This window comes from Trematosphaeria pertusa (assembly GCF_010094035.1).
Source record: "Trematosphaeria pertusa strain CBS 122368 unplaced genomic scaffold BU26scaffold_9, whole genome shotgun sequence".
Classification (NCBI taxonomy): Eukaryota; Fungi; Ascomycota; class Dothideomycetes; order Pleosporales; family Trematosphaeriaceae; genus Trematosphaeria; species Trematosphaeria pertusa.
In genome coordinates this window covers 1,390,318-1,409,382 of record NW_022987220.1, presented here as the reverse complement: position 1 = coordinate 1,409,382, position 19,065 = coordinate 1,390,318, and the positions used below count along the sequence as shown (strand labels likewise).

General features: G+C 53.6%; 9 protein-coding genes across 9 annotated transcripts; 5 read left to right on the top strand and 4 right to left on the bottom strand.

Moving 5' to 3' along the window:
• The first annotated feature begins 1,322 nt into the window (after nt 1–1,322).
• BU26DRAFT_520670 (methionine sulfoxide reductase A) lies at nt 1,323–2,663 on the top strand. The gene is made up of 3 exons (XM_033829339.1): nt 1,323–1,987; nt 2,039–2,329; nt 2,380–2,663. The coding sequence occupies exons 1-3, from the start codon at nt 1,786–1,788 to the stop codon at nt 2,439–2,441; spliced, it is 555 nt and encodes a 184-aa protein (XP_033682556.1). The 5' UTR covers nt 1,323–1,785; the 3' UTR covers nt 2,442–2,663.
• Nucleotides 2,664–2,832: 169 nt separating this feature from the next.
• BU26DRAFT_532116 (uncharacterized protein) lies at nt 2,833–3,415 on the bottom strand (the record flags this gene model as incomplete). Its single annotated transcript, XM_033831078.1, has 3 exons — nt 2,833–3,044; nt 3,098–3,225; nt 3,330–3,415. 3 exons carry the CDS (start codon nt 3,413–3,415, stop codon nt 2,833–2,835), a joined length of 426 nt encoding a protein of 141 aa, XP_033682555.1.
• Nucleotides 3,416–3,644: 229 nt separating this feature from the next.
• Nucleotides 3,645–4,246, top strand: BU26DRAFT_349416 (uncharacterized protein). Its single transcript, XM_033822435.1, has one exon. The coding sequence runs from the start codon at nt 3,875–3,877 to the stop codon at nt 4,181–4,183; it is 309 nt and encodes a 102-aa protein (XP_033682554.1). The 5' UTR covers nt 3,645–3,874; the 3' UTR covers nt 4,184–4,246.
• A 64-nt stretch (nt 4,247–4,310) lies between these two features.
• BU26DRAFT_566514 (amidase signature enzyme) lies at nt 4,311–6,155 on the bottom strand (the record flags this gene model as incomplete). Its single annotated transcript, XM_033833541.1, has 3 exons — nt 4,311–5,611; nt 5,659–6,062; nt 6,118–6,155. 3 exons carry the CDS (start codon nt 6,153–6,155, stop codon nt 4,311–4,313), a joined length of 1,743 nt encoding a protein of 580 aa, XP_033682553.1.
• A 1,258-nt stretch (nt 6,156–7,413) lies between these two features.
• Nucleotides 7,414–8,362, top strand: BU26DRAFT_349407 (uncharacterized protein). The gene is made up of 3 exons (XM_033822434.1): nt 7,414–7,713; nt 7,762–8,099; nt 8,151–8,362. Exons 1-3 carry the CDS (start codon nt 7,543–7,545, stop codon nt 8,239–8,241), a joined length of 600 nt encoding a protein of 199 aa, XP_033682552.1. The 5' UTR covers nt 7,414–7,542; the 3' UTR covers nt 8,242–8,362.
• An 874-nt stretch (nt 8,363–9,236) lies between these two features.
• On the top strand, nt 9,237–11,861 carry BU26DRAFT_459802 (MFS general substrate transporter). Its single transcript, XM_033825017.1, has 4 exons — nt 9,237–9,701; nt 9,752–9,914; nt 9,962–11,014; nt 11,066–11,861. The coding sequence occupies exons 1-4, from the start codon at nt 9,530–9,532 to the stop codon at nt 11,454–11,456; spliced, it is 1,779 nt and encodes a 592-aa protein (XP_033682551.1). The 5' UTR covers nt 9,237–9,529; the 3' UTR covers nt 11,457–11,861.
• A 57-nt stretch (nt 11,862–11,918) lies between these two features.
• Nucleotides 11,919–12,608, top strand: BU26DRAFT_349380 (uncharacterized protein). Its single transcript, XM_033822433.1, has one exon. The coding sequence runs from the start codon at nt 12,043–12,045 to the stop codon at nt 12,457–12,459; it is 417 nt and encodes a 138-aa protein (XP_033682550.1). The 5' UTR covers nt 11,919–12,042; the 3' UTR covers nt 12,460–12,608.
• Nucleotides 12,609–14,100: 1,492 nt separating this feature from the next.
• Nucleotides 14,101–14,970, bottom strand: BU26DRAFT_597505 (uncharacterized protein; the record flags this gene model as incomplete). Its single annotated transcript, XM_033835004.1, has 1 exon — nt 14,101–14,970. One exon carries the CDS (start codon nt 14,968–14,970, stop codon nt 14,473–14,475), a length of 498 nt encoding a protein of 165 aa, XP_033682549.1. The 3' UTR covers nt 14,101–14,472.
• Nucleotides 14,971–16,947: 1,977 nt separating this feature from the next.
• BU26DRAFT_520665 (aldehyde dehydrogenase) lies at nt 16,948–18,983 on the bottom strand. Its single transcript, XM_033829338.1, has 3 exons — nt 18,164–18,983; nt 17,258–18,115; nt 16,948–17,205 (listed from the first exon to the last, which is right to left on the bottom strand). Exons 1-3 carry the CDS (start codon nt 18,619–18,621, stop codon nt 17,061–17,063), a joined length of 1,461 nt encoding a protein of 486 aa, XP_033682548.1. The 5' UTR covers nt 18,622–18,983; the 3' UTR covers nt 16,948–17,060.
• Nucleotides 18,984–19,065: the final 82 nt, after the last annotated feature.

The window sequence follows — 19,065 nt, the reverse complement described above, 5'->3', positions numbered from 1 at the left end:
TTTACCATCTATCGACCAGGAAATCCGGATGTTTGAAGCTTTTTCGGTGCTCTAACGTCTACGTTTGAGCGGGTCGACGTGGGCTACAATATCAAATACGAAGCTTGAAGGTTGAATTCTTTCCAAGCCATCGCCATCGATGTATCAGATGACTCCAGATCACTCGTTACTTGCGCCGACTTTGTCCCGCGGGTTCGCTTGTCGTTCGAGTTTGAGGTGTCGAGAGGTCAGCACGGTGACTGTATATTGAGGTGGAATTGAACGAATATACAATCCTGGGACGTTGATCCTGAAATAGAACATCTGGACAGGATGGCGGGCGGAAGCGAAGAGGAAGGAGCTAGAGCGGCTCCACAAACTCAGGAAGCCTCATCTATGTCTCTCGTATGGTGATGCAGTTGTATATTGTGATGGTAGCGAGTGCTGAAAATAGGATTCTGGTTCAGTCGAAGAAAAGAGATGAGCGTGGCCGTTTGAGCTTCCCATGTCGTGGATCTCGAAACGGGATGCAGAAATTGATCTGTAGATTAACCTTAAATTAATGCTTGTCAGTCCACCGCTGTTAAGAGCCCGTACAAACAACCTTAGCGAGAACTCGAACCTGCAAGGGCACTCTGTGGATCTGAAGACGCAGGATAAAAATAACAGCTTGGGCTGCAGCCCGTTTCTGGGCCAGAGAAAGTTCGGGTGTATCCTGCGACTTGGGATGGCGACGTACCAAAGGCCTCGCGGCGATTCCAGGCCGGGTCTTTGCCAGCCGACGAACGCTGGTGATCCAACCGATGTCGAGAACTTGGGTGCGATAGATTGAATATTGATTACACACACGCCGTCACGAAGGCGCGACGAGCGCCGCATGCCGAACAGCGGCTTGGCAACGCAAAGTCGTGAAGCTGTGCGAGGAAGTTGACCTCGGAGAACATCCAGAAGGAATCAAGAGGGACGAATATGGAACAGAGACAGGAGGGGATACGAGGACGAGACGTCGGCTGGAAGATTGAAAAGGACAGTTTGCACCAAGTCCAAGTCGAAGTCGCCGTATCTGCAGCACGGTGCAGAAGCAGAATCCTCACTACGTCGGCCGAAGAGAAAGAAGAGAAGGACAGCATTCAGGGTCAGCGAGCACCTCCGAGAAACGCGATGAGATCAGGTCGACGGTCGTTCGAGATGACCAACGGGGCTGGTGTCCGTTCGAGCCGGATAAACAAAGGTGGCTTTGCGCGAGGCTGCACTTGAAGCTCCACGTTTTCACTCGGGCGAGCTTCCTTCGAGAAAGGCAGAACGGGCACCCGCTGGAGAATGCCAGAGAAGCGTGGACGGGATGGAAAGGTGATGGAAACGTTTCGAGGTGGACGATGCGGAATCCAGCTGCCGTAGGAGGAAAGAGGGGTGACACACGTGGCGCAGTCTCTTCGTCCAAGTTCTGTGGAGACGAAAGCTTCCAATGCTATTTCGCCAACTCCATACAGTACGCTTATCCGCAATCTTCTCAAAAGGAAGTACGCGCAGCTGGCGCAGCAGCGAAAAGAACATGGCCGATGAGGTAGAGATTCGGAATCACACTGCCTAAAGAGGAAACCAGCCTGCGCCACCCGTGGCGATTAGTCAATTGCGTCAGTCGAATCTCAAATACCCATTGTACATAAAACAGCGTCAAAATACCCTTCAAACGCGCATCAAACACCTCCAAAGCATACCAATCTGACGCTCTTCACTGCATTCTTTCTCATTTCCGTCTTCTACCTCTCTATGTCCTTTCTCTCACGATTCATTCGCCAATTCTCGATGAACTCCGCACCTGCGACTCCGATGAACGTTCCGGCGGGCGCGCAGACCGCGACGGTGGCAGCTGGATGCTTCTGGGGCGTCGAGCACATGTACAGGAAAGCCTTTGCGAATAAAGGCCTGCTGGATGCGCGGGTAGGATACATCGGCAGCGACATGAAGAACCCCAGCTACCGGGCAGTATGCAGTGGGCGCACAGGACGTACGGACCCTCCGTTCCCTCACGTCAAACGCTACTAACAATGCGATACAGACGCCGAAGCCCTCCAAGTAGTCTACGACCCCGAAAAAGTGTCCTACCGCAGCCTCCTCGAATTTTTCTACAAGATGCACGACCCCACGACGGCGAACCGCCAGGGCCCGGACGCTGGCTCGCAGTACCGCAGCGCGATCTTTTATCATAATGAGGAGCAGGAGAAGATTGCGAGGGATGTCACGGAGAAGGTGAACAAGCAGTGGTGGAAGGGCGGCGTGGTGACGGAGGTGCTGCCTGCGGGAGAGTGGTGGGACGCGGAGGCGTACCATCAATTGTATTTGGATAAGAGTGAGTGGCTTCCTGGGGTGCGAGAAGGGATACGTGCTAATTCATAACAGATCCGGCTGGATACGAGTGCCCTAGTCACTTCTTGCGGAAGTTCCCTCCACTGACGGATTGAGTGCATGGAGCGAGAGGGTGGATAATTGTCGACGCTATGTACGAATGAATGACGGAGATGTACGAATGGTCACAACATGAGCACTAGCTCATATCTACAAAACTACACAACACTTCTTGCCCAGGTGACATATCTTCGGTGCGTCAACGCTGCTAATCTCGACCCCGAGGTATAACACGAATACGACCGACGAACCCGCTGATGGAGGACCAACATCGATGACTTTACAGTTTTGCTTTCTCGTCTCTAAATACAGATGAAGAATCAGCCAATGACCATTTCCAAGCCATCCTATGTATCATCCCTACATCGTACCAATACACAAATAACCTTTACTCATCCCCTTCGGCCGTCCGCGCCAGTCTTCCTCTCAACGGTAAGGGGAACGGGCTTACGATGGAGGCATAGTATCAAACGTCTGCGCGACCTCCTTCTCCCACGGCAACTTCGCCTTGCCAAAGATTTCCGCCGCCGGCTTGAAGTTCTTAATGCCCTCGGTGAGCAAGCCCGTCCGCAGGACAATCTTGTCCGGGCCCATGACTTCCTGCTGGTGGTACACGTGCGAGGTGCAGTTGGGGCAGAAGTAGCAGTGGACGCCCTTGCCTGGTTCCGAGCGTTAGCGAGGATTGAGGTAGAGGGGAGAAGAGGAGACGTACCAGACTCGCCGTAGTAGGTGTATTTGCCAAGCTTAGACGCGCCCTTCGTGATGTTCAGGGAGGACGTAGGAATGATTTGGTTGAGGGTGAAGGTCGACCCGGAGAGGTACTTGCAAGTATCGCAATGGCTGTCCCAAATCAGCAACCATTCATCCAATTGGAAACCTCCCCCAAGCTCCCCATATACCAATCGGCAACAAAACGCGCCAGCGAGTCAAAAGGGGAGGTTTACCAAAGAATATGCCCCTGCTGCTCCGGCTCCAGCTTCGCCGTCCACTCCGTCTGACCGCAATGGCAGTGTGCGTCGAAGCTCGTCATCTCGTTCGTCAAATCAAGCCTTCAATTTCCAAAAGCGATTACTATCAGTCGATCCAAGCGGTTAGAAAGCAGACATCAAGGTCCTCAGCAGCCACGGGTGGGTAGCTTATATAGCCTGCCGCATTCTCCCCCCTCCTCCTCTCGGGCTCCACCAATTTCCTCGGGGGCTGCTCTAAAGGCGCGAACCCATTCCAGCGGGTACCTAGTACATACATGCATCCGATATGACCCCTCTCGCTCAGCGGCGGCCGGCCGGCATGACGTGCGCGCCGTCATCTTTCCCAGCCAATCTATCCGATAAATACGTCGATTCTCTATGTGTTGAGCCCGCCCATCCCGCGGTTCCAGCACCGTTCGTCTTCCTTATTCGCTGTTTCCGTTCACAAAGGTCGTGAGCCCCGTCTCAAAACCCAATGGATCGCATTTCCACATCAGGATATCCAATTGGTCTTTTCGTCGATGAACATTTTGCCCTCTTTCAGGTCACGTCGTGCCGGGTGGGTTTGGTGGGGTAGCTGGGGAGCTTGGGCGCCGAATTGGGGCAAGCGGATGACGATGGTGGGGCTAGAGCTTCCGAGCTGCAGGTGCTGGAGTGCGGATCCGCGAAGGGGCTTGATGAGGCGGAGAAAGTGTGCGGGTGCCGTGTTTGGTGAGGAAGAGTGCGGACCGGGAGAGTTGGGATATTCCCAGGAAGGGGCGCGTAGTGCGATTGCGGACACGATTGGGGATGTTGAAGCTCAATGCGGTTCAGGAGGAAGAATTGCATGAGCTTTCTTCTGGTATTTCCGGCGCCTATATACACGATCACCAGATACTAATCACGCTCTCGGATTCCTCATCATAGCTGTCGCTAGATCTTCACCCGGCACAAGCTCTCTGGCAAGCTCTACATCACTCAGTCCACCTCCAGCAACTGATATCGCCCGCCGTGCTTATCGAGCGCATCCTCGATCCGCTCCATGACCGCAAGTACCTTCTCTTCTTCTAAACGACGGCCAACGACTTGCACGCCAACGGGTAGTCCTGCCATCTTATCGGCATCGTAGTGCTTGTACGCTCCCTTGGCGACGCCATTCAGCTTCTTGAAATTGAATGTAGGCGGAAGTTGATCTAATAGTGGGTCGACGTGGGTTACCGGGATGATACCAGCCGAATAGTCCAACTTCGCTATCGTCAGTTGGGTATCGCCATTGGAGCTGAAGGTGCTTACAAGATTGAACAAAAATGTGTACCCGCAGCTGCTCACCGCATCGTGCATCCCATCATGCGGGACAGCAGGAGTAGCATTGGGCGGCGCAATCAAAACGTCCATCTTCCCTTCGTCATTCCACCACCTAAAGAACTTATCCTTGTATGCCTCACGCTTGCCAGCCAATTGCCAGTATTCGAGTGCCGTCTTCGGATGCCAGTCTCGTAAGAGGCCAGCCCAAATACTGTCGCGCTTGATGTATTTCACCCACAGGTAGTAAAGGTACTTGATCGGTCGCGGAAGTCGCATGTAGGAGACCATCTGGGCCGCTCCAGGGTCGTTCCACTCGCCGGTGCGGAAAAAGGACAGAAATGTCTTGCCGCCGTCGCTGAGGAGGAGCTGGGATGCTAGGTAGAGAGCTTCGTATGGGGATGGCGGGGTGATGTCGTAGACGTCGTGCCCTTCAGCGGTTAGGGCCGATGCTACTTTGTCTAACGCGCGAGCACAGGCTGGAGAGGGATCTACAACTCCATCCGTTCGCAAGACGCCGACTCGAAGCTGCCTTTTCTCCTTGTACTCGGTCTCCATGTTTTCTCTCCACTCGAGCGGATGTACGGTGTAGTCGTATCTCCAGGGTTTCATCTGAATCAGGCTTCGGGTGAAGTAGGTCAAGTCATTCAATGTCCGCGCCATAGGACTGAAAACGCTAGGAATAGCTTCCTGTCCGGGCATGCTAGTATTCATGCCCATTTTAGGCCACCGACCAGTTGAGCACCGTATTGAATAGCAACCGGAGAAGTGAGCAGGAACTCGGACTGAACCGGCAACATCCGAGCCAATGCCAATGCGGCTTCCGCCAAATGCCAGCAGAGCTGATTCTCCTCCCGTAGATCCTCCGGGCGAGTACTTGCTGTTATGAGGGTTGGTGCACCGGCCCCACACATCGTTCGTGGACTCGAAGGATAGAAGGGTGGTCGGGAGGTTCGTCTTGACGAAGGGTACAGCACCTAGCACAATCAGCCAGTGTCACATTTTCGACCTTCAGATAGCTTACCAGCCTCCTTCAGTAGCTTCACCATAGGCCCATCCTCAGCGTACGGCTTCCCGGTGTTACGTGAATAACCGACGCTGATATCAAAGCCCTTGACTTGAATCGAGTCTTTCAGCGACACAGGTATGCCCGCCAGAGGGCCCTCCAGATTGATCTCGTTCTTCGCCCACTCCTCCGCCTCCGGGAACAGTATCTCTGTCAAGCAATTGGTCTTCTTCTGTGCCTCAAGGGCTACCTTTCCGTATGCGCGAAGGATGTCCACTGGACTGGTGATCTGCTTGTGGACATCTTGGACGAGCTCTTGGATTGGCTTGCCGAGGATCGTGCGCTCTTGCGGCGAGAGCGGGTAGAGGTACGGCTGGGGTAGTGTCGCGATCTTGGAGGCGCGTTCGGCCTGCTTGCGCTGGCTGCGATAAGGTCAGCTTTTCGCTTGAGGTGCGAGCGGGGTTGGAAGGTGGTTACCAGTCGCGCCTGTGCTGTCGGTACTCCACGAGACCCATCTTGGCTATCCAGAAGGGAGAGGAGGAGAGATTGGAGTATCACACGTCCAGAAAGAGGACGCTGAGGAGTCCCCGCAGCAGGACGCAGCAGTCATATCGTCGGAAGCTGGTTGTGAGAGCGCATATCTCCGGCCCAAACAAACCTCGGGAGGCGTGGGGTCGTCGGCTGCACCTGCCTGATCGAGCCGCGATATCTAGGCCAGAAGTACTCCGAGTACTCCGCAACCTGTACCGAACCCAGCTTTCCCACCTGGGCATGCTCCGTTCTCTTTCTCTTCCCTTTGCTGCTCCATAGAGAGAGGTTGCTGTTGAATGCTGAGGGTATATGCCTTCAGCAAACACATCAATCCCGCGACGGACCAGTGCACGGCGTTTCACCGCCGGCCTTCTTTGCTGCAACAACACCAACGGCTCATACTCGCACTACCCTCGGTCAAGTAGCCTGTACTTTCCTCTGGAAAACCCTCACGACTCAGAAGTGCGAAAGAACGCGCCAATACACACGAGAAGCAGCCTGCTCAATCGTCGAGCATTGACGGCCATCCTGCAGCTGCCCTGTTATCTTCCCAGCGTTCCTTGAGCAACACGTACCTGAGCGCCAAGTCGAACAGTCTACGGTGCTTCAGAGGCTCTGATTGAGCCTCAACACTTCCAGGCGTACTAAGCATAGCTCCCGCGCGCGATGCTAGTCGGAGAGCTGAAGTGGGACCGCGGAAGCAAACACAGGAGCCGCATCGACAACTCTCGTCCACCGGATTCATGAAGCGATCTGTGGCTTCAGATCCTTCAGGCCCGTTTGAGATCTCTTGTTCCTGAGTGGCTTCGGTCGAACTGCAGTTGCCGTTTGACAGGGCCGTGTCATGCTGTAGCCGCCGCTATACGTCCGTGCCACATCTCGCCTATTTCGGACATTTTCTGAAGCATCGCGCTTCTCGCCTCTCATTGGCACGACGAGCGACTACTCGAGATCCCATGAAACGAATGAAGTTCAGACAGACGGATGGCGAGAATAGCAATGCGCTTCAGCCATCTGATTAACGAATGATCTGGTTGACGCAGAGAGCAAGATCTCAGGTATTTAAGAGGCGCTGGAGGTACCGTCAAGGTCATCATCAAACATCTCAGCATCCAACCTACCTACAACTCCACTTCACGAGTTTCCTTTTCTCTTTTCCTTTATTTCATTGTCTCCTTGTCTCCTGGTCGGGCCTCATTCATTCAATCAAAAGTCATCTGTCCACAAGCGTTCTTTTCATCTGCTGGCAGACCACGGTCCATTCATTGCTACATCACGCACTTCAGCCGACCTTTACGACAGTCCATTCTTAACGACCGTCTTTCCAGCCTCAGCGTTCTTCAGCAGCCAGAAAACAAACCATCAGCCATCATGCCTGTCCCAAGCTACGGAGCTATGCCCTTGAGCAAGACCTTCCTGCTGGTCCGGATCATGCAGGTCATCTCCATGATTGTTATCATCGGCATCACCTCCAACTTCATTTCCAACATCGTTGCGACTGGTATCGAGGCTCCTAAGGAGTTCGTCGGAACTCTCAGCGTGGTACGTGCAATTATCTGAAGCGCTTCAGCTTCGCTAACCACATGGTAGACTTGCATCGCCACTCTCTACGTCCTTGTCAGCGTTGCCTATTTCTGGTCGGAGGCAAACCTGGGCCTTCTCATCATGACGGGTGCGGACGGCCTCCTGCTCATCGCCTTCATCGTTGTTGCGGTCACGGTTGGCAAGCCCATCTCCTTCCTCAACTGCTATGTCATTGGGAAGGCATCCAGCCAGGTCGATTCCGCGTACGCCTATGCCTTTACCAGCTCGGTCAAGGACAACCTCAACGTCATGGGCGACAGGCTTGGTTACACGCACTGGGCCGGCGTGACCAAGAGCAACTGCTTCCAAGCAAAGGCTGTGTGGGGGCTCAGCATTGCTCTTTGGTAAGCCATTCACCGCACCTTTCTACTTTCTCGTAAGCTAATACCATGTAGCATCCTGTTCACCACGTCTTGCGCCCTGCTCCCGACGCTCTTCTACAAGAGCAAGAAGGCCAACGCGGCCCCCAAGGCTGTTGAGGCCTAGACGTCCGCACCCGGAGCAATACCCGCACACCGCACACCATTCTCGAGAAGGACTCGAGGATGAGCGATCCGCCAACCACGGTCATTTGCTAGCCGTTCATTCACACAAACACACAAAAACATGCATTGGGAGGAGTTCCTGCGTTTTCACTGTTCATTCCTTTGGCGTCCTGTTCCGCTTTCAGACATTGAATGTCTCTAATCCTAATGGATCATAATCGGGTAGCATGCAAACCCCTACAATCAATAGAAAATTTTTGCAGTCGCAGATGGTCTGGAAGATCTTGATAGTGATGTACCATGAGTACGAACGGCAATGGTTGGTCCGTCGCTGAGAACCGCAGTGGTTCGTTTCGTCGTGCATCGGCGGCTAGCGAACCTGCGGGAGCCCGCAAAAAGGAACTGAAAATTTGTCGGATATGCAGTGTGGCCAGAGCTTCTGGAGCTCCCTGGTGCCGCCGTGCGATTGGTGGGGCCGCAGAAGGGGACAACAATCAAGAGGGTGGTGGCGGAGGGCGAGGCAGTGTGTGACGGATAGGCATGAATGCCTACGATAACATCGATTGCGTCTACAGAGCGTGGAGATGATGAGACTTGATCCGCCGGCATGAATTCCGCGAGTTATCTTCCATCCATTATTCGCGATGGAAGAGTTTGAGGGACCGTGCTAACCTAGGGCCATAGCTCCCTGCGCCGCTCGAGCACGCAATTGGCGGGGATGCTGGAGGCTATCTGTGGCGGCCGCGAACCCGATAGTGGAATCTCTCAACACAATTGGAGGTGCTTCGAGGAACACTCGAAGACTTCGAGTAAATGCTCGAGTAAGCTGCGATACATGATGCCATCGCCTGGGTGTGAGGGGCGCAGGGCCTGCCGTTCCGGTCGTGCAGTGCGTAATTCGACTACCTTGTGATCACGCGGGCCGGGGGTTCCAATGGTCCGGACACCAGCCGCACGGGCAGCTCGACGATGTCGGCCAGGCCAAGCAGCCTCCATCATCGCACCCCGCTCCTGATAATTCGCCGCCATGTATATAGACCCTGACCCTAACGCTCCCTCTAAATCTCATCGGCGCCCGTCATCTGCGTCTCTACATTCTCTTCGCCAATTAGACGGCTGCGCCAATCGTGCGACGTCATTGTCCGTCCTAACGGTCTTTTCGAGCTAACGCCGCGGACTACCGTGGTCTATCATCGAGGGCATCAGCTGCCGCTATCGACTCGCCGCACATACGTCTGCTAGCGGAAAATTCTATTTGAAAGAGGGGTTAAGGAAGAGGGTCGCCCAGCATGTCTTTGACGGAGCGTTTGACGACAATGGAGGAGTACCAGCCGTGGAGTAGAGAGGCGAGCCCGGACAGCAGGCATCGCAAGATGAGCTTCAATCCCGTGGGGACCTGGACGGAGCCTGCGTATGAGGAGCCGGTGGGCGCATTTGAGGTGCCCAAGTGGAAGAGATTGCGTGAGTACACCGTCGTTCCGCCTGTGGAAAGGAAGTGCTAATATCCGCAGTCCAGGTCCTCTTCGCCGTGATATACTGCCTCCTCGCCGCCGGTGTCGTCTTCGGATACGCTGCGATAAAACCCGTGCTGCTGCAGGAAGGGGTATACAGGGATCAATGCACAGAGAAAGAGCTGGATGAGGACGTGCCGGTGTGCTACGGGCAGGAGATAAGGTCAGGAAGCTGCAATGTCGGGAGGACCATAGCTGATATCATGGCAGGCTCAACCTCATGTTCACCGTCGCGGCCGTCTCCACGAACGTCGTTGCGCTCCCCGTCGGCACGATATTGGATCGCTTCGGGCCCCGCGTTAGCGGTATAATAGGTGCTATCTTCATCACGATCGGCTCGGTGCTGTTCGCATTCGCAGAGGACATGTCTTTCGATGGACACATACCCGGTTACCTGTTCCTCGCGTTGGGAGGCCCTTTCATATTCATCTCGTCCTTCCAGCTCAGCAATACGTTTCCGCAGTACTCCGGACTCATCCTCGCTCTGCTCACGGGAGCATTCGACACTTCCAGCGCCGTGTTCCTCGGTTACCGCCTGATATATCAAGGTAGCAATGGGGCTTTCTCGCCCAAGAAGTTCTTTCTATGCTATCTCATAGTACCGGCGTATATCCTGATAGTTCAGATCTTCGTCATGCCTGGTTCATCCTACAAGACCGTTGGCGAATTGGTCCAGGGTGTCGAAGACCTGAGCGTGAACGATGCCATCCACGACAGCGATGACGAAATCGAAGACGAGAGCGTTGTGCGCCGACTCCGCGACGCACGCCGTTTGCACCGGGAAAGCGTTGTTAGCCAGATCACGGAGCTACTTGGCACCAAAGATGCAACGGAGCAGACGAAAAAAGAGGAGAAGAAGAAGAACATTTCAGGAGTGTGGGGCGCGCTTCACGGACGTACTGCTGCACAGCAAATGCGGACGCCTTGGTTTATTTTCATTACGCTCTTCACCGTCATCCAGATGCTGAGGATCAACTACTTTGTCGCCACCATTCGGTCCCAGTATGTGTACCTCTTCCATAGCTTACCGAAAGCGGTGGAGATCAACAACTTCTTCGATGTGGCGCTGCCTCTTGGGGGTGTGATCTCCGTTCCTTTCATCGGCCTGTTACTCGATAACACAAGCACCACCCTCTGCCTGTCCCTTCTAGTTGCCATTGCAACAACCATTGGGGTCCTTGGCGTCATTCCGCAGACATGGGCTGCATACGCAAATGTCTGCCTCTTCGTCATCTACCGGCCCCTCTACTACACCGCCGTCTCGTAAGTCCTACCCATCTATCTAGATAGGCATGTACTCTGACATCTATGCAGTGACTACTCTGCCAAAGTCTTCGGCTTCGCGACCTTCGGCAAGGTCTACGGCCTCATCATCTGTCTCGCCGGCCTCTTCAACTTTGTGCAGTCCGCCCTCGACGCCATAACCCACAAGGGCTTCCACAACAACCCTTTGCCCGTCAACATAATTCTACTCGGTCTCGCGCTATTCGTCGGCATCCTGTTGGTTGGCTTTGTGGCGCGCAAGAGCCACAAGATCCACCGGGAGAATATTGAAGAGGAGGCTGAGGGCGCAAGGGAGGTGCTTATGCCGGGCGCGAATGGAAGTGGCGTGGTGGACTACGGGAGTATGCAGAGGGCGAATGGGAACACTGGGGAAGAGGAGGAGCAGAGGGGTAGGAGACAGAGTATGACGAGGGGTTATTGAGAGCGGGAGGGCCGGTGCGTAAAAGTCATTTCTGGAGTTCTTTTGCTTCCTGCCGATTTCATGTACTTTTTTTTGTTGCCGTTTTTGTCTGGTCTTCGGCATGGCATGGTGCTCTTGGTGTTTCGTTTCTCCTTTTACTTTTAACACTATGTTCAATCTTTTCGTATTGTTCTTATTCCTCCGCGATTTCCATTGGTTCAGATTGCATAGTACCTGCGTGCGCGGCATTGGTGGTCTTCTGCTGTCTAGTTTATCAAGCATGAGGAGATGGGCGGTTAAGACAAGAGCAAGGAATATGACAAGATCAGATGAGCGACGAATAGTATTTCTACATACATACATAGCGCTGAGCTGGCCGCCGCCATGTTTATACTTCGGAATGCAAATCTATCACATCAGAGTAGCAGCAACAGCAGCGGCTTCTTTCGCAGCACAGCGTTTTGTGATATCTGGCGTTTTGTACTAATATTACTATAGAGCGATGAGCAGCATCACCGTCAGTTAATTCATCACACGACTTGGGCTTCACGGTCCCGCCTCGCCCTGCTGTCGGAAATGAACAAATGAACTTCCCTCCTGCGCAGAGATGTCTAATTCGCCCGGTCCCGGTCCGCTTGCCGTTTGGGATCCATCCGACAGTTCATTCCCACGCGCGGGTTTTGGAAGCATGTCCTCGGAGGCGGAGGCGGAGATAGATAGGAGCAGGGGAAAAGCTGGACGCGCTTATATCATTGCTAGATTGCTGTTTTTGATCGAATGGCTTCTTCGTTGCTGCGCCTCACACATTATTTGCTTCGCCCTTGTTTTCGAGGTTCTGGATCCCATCATTGGTGCTAATGCGCTTGCTGTTCGTCCTCAGTCGCGAATGGGTAGTGGTAGAGCGGGTTTTGATCGAATGACTTCCTCGTTGCTGCGCCGCACACATTGTACCTTTCGTTGTGGATTTTGGATCCTGCGCCTCCATCGCCATAAAGCGGATGTTGGCGGGGAGGGCACATGGTGAATTGCAAGATCTGTTTCTGTTTCCGTCTCGCTTGGAAGGAAGGAATCTGGCACGGCGGCATGATTCTGTAAGGGTGTTTTTTATAGTGGTAGTTGCACATAGATCCGGTGCTGGATGTTTTTTTTTTGGATCTCTGAGTGCGAGGATAGTGGGATGGGTGTGGGTGGGAGAGTTTCGCTGAAGAGGGGAGACGAGGAGGCCTGTGAAAGTGTTTGGATGGGGATTTGTTCCATGTCGCGCTGTCAGAACATGGAGGCGAGTTTCCGCCAATTCAGCAAGGCAGGTAAGATGCTATAGATCGGTGTCTATTTCCTTGCTCTCGGCACATCTCGTCGCTCTGACGCCTTTCTTGCTGCTTGAACAGTTGGTTCGTTATGTGGGCGCGTTGGGCATTTAGCTCTGGAGTGCTCTGCTCTGCTCTGCTCCATGGCGGCTTGGGACTTTCGCTTTGAATGGAAAGGGCGACCGCGCGGAACTCCACATACGCATTTCTTTTAGGCGATTTTGATTCAACGGGTACTTCGCTTTGAATGAAGGAACCACCGCGCGGAACTCCACATGTATCTTCTCTCAGGGTGATTTTATTTCCACAGCTCCACCGCACACATGATCTGCATTTGTGCTTTATTTTGGCGTCGGTAGTCCGGCTTTTGGGACCTTGGGAACAACACTGCAAGTCTTTTGTTCTAAGCATAGGCTCTCGCTCTGCTGCCGCATTCAAAGTTCGTCCAGTGCTTTTTAGTTTCGTGTGAGAGCTGTGCGAGGGTAGTGGAGTGTGAGTGTGAGGATGGGGGAAGGAGATGAGAGTGGTTTTATATGTCGAGAGTCGTCTGTAGGGCGTCCGTAGCTCAGCGGTGGAGACACGATCCCTGAACGGAGAGATCTGCGTGCTGGGGCAGAGAGGCGGAGGAGCGAGGCCATGATTCGCGGCATATTCGAGTTTGTTCCGAGGGGAGCAGTTTGGGGGGGGAGGTGGGAGAGAGACGCTGCTGCGGCTAGAACTGAAGGTTGCGTCACACCATTTCTGATGCTGGGGCGTCTCGAGAGATTCCGACGCATGTCTAAGACAGAGGCTCGATTATAGTCCACACTCCCCATCGCAAGATTCCGAGAATGCTTTAGCCCAGCCACATCGCACCGCGTGAAAACTCAAGAGCCACAAGCCCCATGAACAGTTGGTCCAGGGCATTGGAAATTCCGAGACCGAGAGCCAAAATCTTCCATCAGGAATAATGGTAGGGTATTTGATCTCGCAGCTCGGTCATCTCCGTGATACCATGCACACAGCCCTTGAAGCATACCGACTCCATACGGCGGTATCAGACGCTTTTCCCAAGACCCTGGTCCATCGAGCTGGTGGTGCTTTCTTTGAGCGCCCCTTCCCTATGCCGAGGTGAAAAGGCGCCTTTAGCCTACTTATGCAGTGAAGAAAGACAGAGAAGGGACGCGCACATAGCCCACAGGTATCATCACTTGGGAGCCACAAGTCTCATTCGCCAGTCCCTCAAATGATTGTAGACTTTGAGGAGATGAGAAAGACAGGGCAGAGAAGTCCCATAGCTTGATTGATTGATTTTTTCTCGTTTTAAGTCACCAACCTATAGAGGTTATGCTGATCCTATAGCTTGGTGGCCGTGGAGATTTGAGTGTCGCGAGCGCGGTTGTGTGTTGAGGAGGTGTTTGAGGAGCCTGTGGGAGTGCACTTTTCCAATTGTCGAATTGGAGAGGTCGGAAAAGCATCGAGAAGGGCGTGGTTGGTTTTAGTCTTGGTTTCCATGCGGTTGGGGTCAATCTATTTTAGACCGGTTGGGAAGGAAGTGAGGCCAAAGGAGTAGGAGGTATAGTAGATTAAAGACCGTGGATTTTAAGGCTGCGGGTTCCATGAATGGCGTCGTTGCCATCTTGCGAGTAGAGAAAGAAGAGGAGAGAGCGCGAAGGAGACACATGGGAATGTACTTGCTTGGATTACGGCTCGTAAGATTGGTCGTTACCGGGAAGAAGGATTTCTCGGCCTTATGAAGTTTGTCGTCCGCTTCTTGTGGAGTCGCTGCGCCATTTACCTCGGCCTTGGGAAGATCCTAAGCATGAAGACGGTGCATTGTAACTTCTGATACTACTTCTCATCGCAGCATCTTCCTGATCCTTTGGTCCACGGGGTGGAGAGAGTGGAAAGGAGGAGCAGCACACGCAGGCTTCCTTTAAATTACTCAAATTGATCCACCGCAGTTCCGATATAATTGCATTGGCCTGGGTTGTAGAGATACGAAGGAGGGAGAGAGGGGAGAATAGGAGTCCCATCGTAAGCGTGCTCGTATCTTTTAATCCGTGGGTCGGCCGGGCGCTAAGACGGACAGAAGGTGCCAGCACTACGCATACTTCTTGAGTAGGATTGGAGACGCTGCCCCATGGGCGTCTGAGGAGTTGATTTTCGATAGGGAGCATGGTCTCTGGTCTCGAGAGCTTCTGGCCATCACCAGCCACGACCATCGCAGTCGGTAACTTTAGTTCCATCTGTCAGGCGTAGGAGAGTCGTGAGAGCATATATCTCGTCCTTTAAAGATATAGCGCTTTCGAGACGCTAGGGTATCCATGCTCGTTCTTGGTTAGATGCCTCTCGGTCACCCCGGACAATCTTCCACATTAGTCGACATGGTGTGTGATTCTCGCCAATTCCGAAAGTCACATGCATCTTCTCCATGACCAATTCAGAGTCAGACCCGGTTCTTCCCCATTCCGTCGTTTCAGTGGAGTTTATAGACATTCAGACCCCGGTAGAACCCACTGTGGGGGAGAGAGAAACCATGCGATTGAGTTCCGCCACTTCTAATCATGAGCTTGCCGAAAGCAGCGCCCCACGAGGGAGTGTTGAGTGTGGTTCTCGACGCTAAAGGCGCATGGATGTCGGACGCTGGAGTTTCGGTCCAAAGAAGGCATGGATATTGCGAATGGCGTTTGAAGAATGAAGAAGACACATCGCAGAGCAGTCTCGGTGCTTGCAGTTGAGCAGATGACTCCGACCTCCTCAGACAAGTCATCCAGCCGCAGATGATCCACTTCTCGTCCTCAGCATGCCTGCTTCCGCATACGGAGCCGGGTACGCGGCTTTCGCTTCAGGCATGGCTGCAGAGCTCGCTCTAGGCCGGACATATGACCGCGATATCCATATGTATTGCGCTGTCATGGTTTGCCTTGAACTGCGTTTTGAAAGCCACGAAACGCGGTTCTCATTACCGATGTCGTTGGCGAACTTTGATGCGTACGGTGCTGGGTTGGTCCGTGGAAGAGAATAAAGAATGAGGGTGGATGGGAAGGTCGGAAGTCCATAAGCTGGGCTGAGGGGAGACTTCGCTCCACGTACCACTTCCTCTATTCCTTTTGGAACGGCGAGGGACATATACTCGGGATTGGGGCTTTTCGTCGAATGAATTCAGATTGTGTAGATCTAAGGACCTTGGGAATACGGAGGGGCGGAGGGGAAAGCACACCAAGTCCATGTTTCGTCTTTCGGTTCTTTTTGGAGAGGTCACGCCACGATGCGCGCGCGAATGCATCATCAGTGCTGCTCAGTTTTTCCACTACATGAATGTATTCCTTCGTTGCCTTTATCTCCCAAGGTTGTTTTTAATATATTTCCTTGCAGGTCTCTCCCCAACATCGGATGTTCGCTACGCCATTTTGGAAGACGCCATGTTTGCCTGCGAAGCTAGTCTCAGAATCCCGCGACGACAAAGCCATCAAGGGTCTTGACTGCCCTTTTGATCGCGTGCGGTGCCGCGTGCAGTCCAGTCCAGAGGAAACGAGGAGGAGAGAGCGCAAACATCAACGCCTTCTCCCACTTCCCATCGCCACCCCATTAACTACGTCTTCCTTCTGTTTTCAAAGCGACCGCCATCGGAAGCATCATAAAGGACTTCCGACCGTCGTGGCCATAAGAGTATGCTGTGTAACTTTCGCGTCGTCTTTGGATAGGGGGAAAAGAGAACCAATGAGATAGCAATAGCTGCGTTTTGGGAGCCGCAGAACACCCCATCGTGAAGTCATCTTGTCCACTCGGGATCCAGGACACTGCTCGACACCTGAGAAATTTGCTTCTCGGATTTTGGGAAAGCCATGTCTATTCAAAGATCGCGCTGCTGCCATAGCATGTTCGTACCCTCCTCTTAATCTTTAGGGGCCCCATCAGTCAGGCGGCAAGTCGTTTTGAAGGGCTTCGACAGTGGAGCCCACATCATTCTGGTGTACATATCTTTTAGAGATGACTTCCCTGCTTTGTGTGGAGAAGAAGAAGAGAAAAGCACGAAGCCGGAGGATGCATTTATACTATAGACCCTGCTGATGAGGGGCTGCTGACTCCACATTAATGACTGGACAAGGAATGGGGAGCGGACTGAAATGATTCCGGATGGCTCTTCCACGTGCATATACAATCATAGAAGAACTAGAATGAGATGGGATGTAGAGAATCAAAGTGGAGTCGAGGCATGACAACAGATGGGTTGAAATTGACTCTAGAGGCATCGTGCCGCTTCTTCCAAGTAAGGCATCCAAGTCTTTATAAGTTGCTCGTACAATTTCATTTGACAGCATATCATACGACAAACCTATTCTTGATAAGTAATCGTCTTCAACCTCAGGAACTCCTCGATTCCCCAGCTGCCGTTGAAGCGACCCCAGCCGCTCATCTTCGCGCCACCATGCGGAAGGTTCGTCTCGTCGTGAACAGTCATCGCGTTGATATGAACAGCACTTTACTGTTGTCAGTTCTCCGACTCTCTCTCAGGTTACGCTCTGAACTTACCCGCTCTCGATCTGCCTAGCAATCCTAATCCCCCTCGCCAAATTCTCCGTAAACACAGCCCCAGTCAACCCATAGTCGGTGTCATTCGCAATCTGTATCGCCTCCTCCTCACTCGCAACCTCAATAACCGATACCGACGGCCCAAACGACTCCGTGTGATACAGCTCCATGTCCTTGTTCACACCATCTACGATGATAGGCCTCATCCTCGTCTTCGAAACCTCGTTGGTCTCTGGATGCGGTTCGTGCTTCTCGTGGTCACCGTGTACGACCTTGGCGCCGGCCTTGACGGCTTCCGTGATCAAGCGCTTGTTCTTGTCGACGCCCGCGGATTGTACGAGGACCGGCGCGGGCTTGTCGTCGCCGAAGATGGCTTCTGAGGCGCCTTTGAAAGCTTCGATGAATTGCGCCTTGACGTCTTTGTGTACGAGGATGCGCTCGGTAGCCATGCAGATCTGTCCGGAGTGAAGGAACGAGCCTAGCGCACATTGGGTCGCGGCTTTCTTCAGGTCTGCGTCATCGAGAATGATTGCACTGGCTTTGCCTCCAAGCTCCATCAGCACGGGCTTGAGGTGTTTGCCCGCTGTCTGCGCGATGATGCGGCCCACTGCCGTAGAGCCGGTGAAGTTGACCTTCTTTATCGCGGGGTGTTCGATGAGAGCTGTGGTGATCTGCGCCGCATCTTCTGGGCGGTGATATAGCACGTTCAATGCACCTGCCGGAAGGCCAGCCTCGTTCAAGATTGTACCAATCGCCCAGAAACAGCGTGGCGAGAGCTCCGAGCCTTTCAGGATGCATGTATTGCCAGCGGCGAGGGCGTAGAGAACGGCGCGCAGGCCGAGTATGTACGGGGCATTCCTTCGATTGTCAGCTGCGCTTCGAGAAAGACCGCCGTGGTCTACTCACCAAGGTGCAATGCCCAGCACAACACCAAACGGCTCCTTGACCACCAGCGCACTGGTTCCGTCCTCCGCACAAGTCGGTATGTTGCCCATAATCGTACTGCACCTCCCAGCCACATCCCTGAACATCTCTGCCGCGAGCGGCACATTGAATCCTGCGCTGAATGCGGGCGCTGCTCCGGTCTCCTGCATCATATATCCTCCAAATTCTTCCCCGCGTGCCTGGAAGAGCTCGGCGGCCTTGAGCAGGATGTCCCGACGCTTGGCCGGCTTCATCTTCGCCCATGCTGGGAACGCGCCTTGGGCAGCCGAGATTGCGGATTTGACATCTCCGAGAGAGGCAGACGAGGCGCTCCATATCTGCTGGTGCGAGGAAGGCGAGGTTACGGGGAAGGTGGTCGAGGTGATTACCTCTTTGCCGTTGATGAGGAGCGGGACGGTGTAGGATGTGTCGGTGGCCATCTCGTTGATCTGCTATTCCGTCAAGAATTTGAAGAATTCAACAACTGAGAGTTTGGAAGGCTCAATGTGAATTTGTATGCGCGGGGCGTAGGACTGGTGCGGGGTTGAACGCTGTCGCGTCTTCCTGCCGGCGCAAAGAACGAGGATGACGAAAGATTCGAGGCGAAAGGAGTCTGGCCATTGCGGTCCTACCTCCTAGAGACAGGGCTAGTTGAGGCACTCCCGACGCTGCCTGTCGCATCGCAAGGACGGCAGTTGGAGACCGGGCCGATGTGGAGATCTCGGGAGGGATCTCGAGGGTTGAAGAGGGGAAGCTTGCGCTCGGACCATGTTCCGATTCCAGTCCCCTCTTCGGATGGGAGAGTCGGAGACTTCTGCTTGGCCGGAGATTCCCCCGCCGTCATTATTGATGACACCCCCGAATGGCAGAGGACCTACAAAGTT

Bases quoted from the DNA above. Each gene is read 5' to 3' on its own strand.
- BU26DRAFT_349416 (XM_033822435.1), top strand. From the start codon at position 3,875: ATGAACATTTTGCCCTCTTTCAGGTCACGTCGTGCCGGGTGGGTTTGG.
- BU26DRAFT_520670 (XM_033829339.1), top strand. From the start codon at position 1,786: ATGAACTCCGCACCTGCGACTCCGATGAACGTTCCGGCGGGCGCGCAG. The intron at 1,988-2,038 runs GTACGGACCCTC...AATGCGATACAG, and splicing joins ATGCAGTGGGCGCACAGGAC to ACGCCGAAGCCCTCCAAGTA. The intron at 2,330-2,379 runs GTGAGTGGCTTC...AATTCATAACAG, and splicing joins TCAATTGTATTTGGATAAGA to ATCCGGCTGGATACGAGTGC.
- BU26DRAFT_349380 (XM_033822433.1), top strand. From the start codon at position 12,043: ATGTCTAATTCGCCCGGTCCCGGTCCGCTTGCCGTTTGGGATCCATCC.
- BU26DRAFT_349407 (XM_033822434.1), top strand. From the start codon at position 7,543: ATGCCTGTCCCAAGCTACGGAGCTATGCCCTTGAGCAAGACCTTCCTG. The intron at 7,714-7,761 runs GTACGTGCAATT...ACCACATGGTAG, and splicing joins TCGTCGGAACTCTCAGCGTG to ACTTGCATCGCCACTCTCTA. The intron at 8,100-8,150 runs GTAAGCCATTCA...AATACCATGTAG, and splicing joins GGGCTCAGCATTGCTCTTTG to CATCCTGTTCACCACGTCTT.
- BU26DRAFT_459802 (XM_033825017.1), top strand. From the start codon at position 9,530: ATGTCTTTGACGGAGCGTTTGACGACAATGGAGGAGTACCAGCCGTGG. The intron at 9,915-9,961 runs GTCAGGAAGCTG...ATATCATGGCAG, and splicing joins TGCTACGGGCAGGAGATAAG to GCTCAACCTCATGTTCACCG. The intron at 11,015-11,065 runs GTAAGTCCTACC...ACATCTATGCAG, and splicing joins CTCTACTACACCGCCGTCTC to TGACTACTCTGCCAAAGTCT.
- BU26DRAFT_520665 (XM_033829338.1), bottom strand. From the start codon at position 18,621: ATGGCCACCGACACATCCTACACCGTCCCGCTCCTCATCAACGGCAAA. The intron at 18,116-18,163 runs GTGAGTAGACCA...TGACAATCGAAG, and splicing joins GTGCTGGGCATTGCACCTTG to GAATGCCCCGTACATACTCG. The intron at 17,206-17,257 runs GTAAGTTCAGAG...ACAACAGTAAAG, and splicing joins GCTAGGCAGATCGAGAGCGG to TGCTGTTCATATCAACGCGA.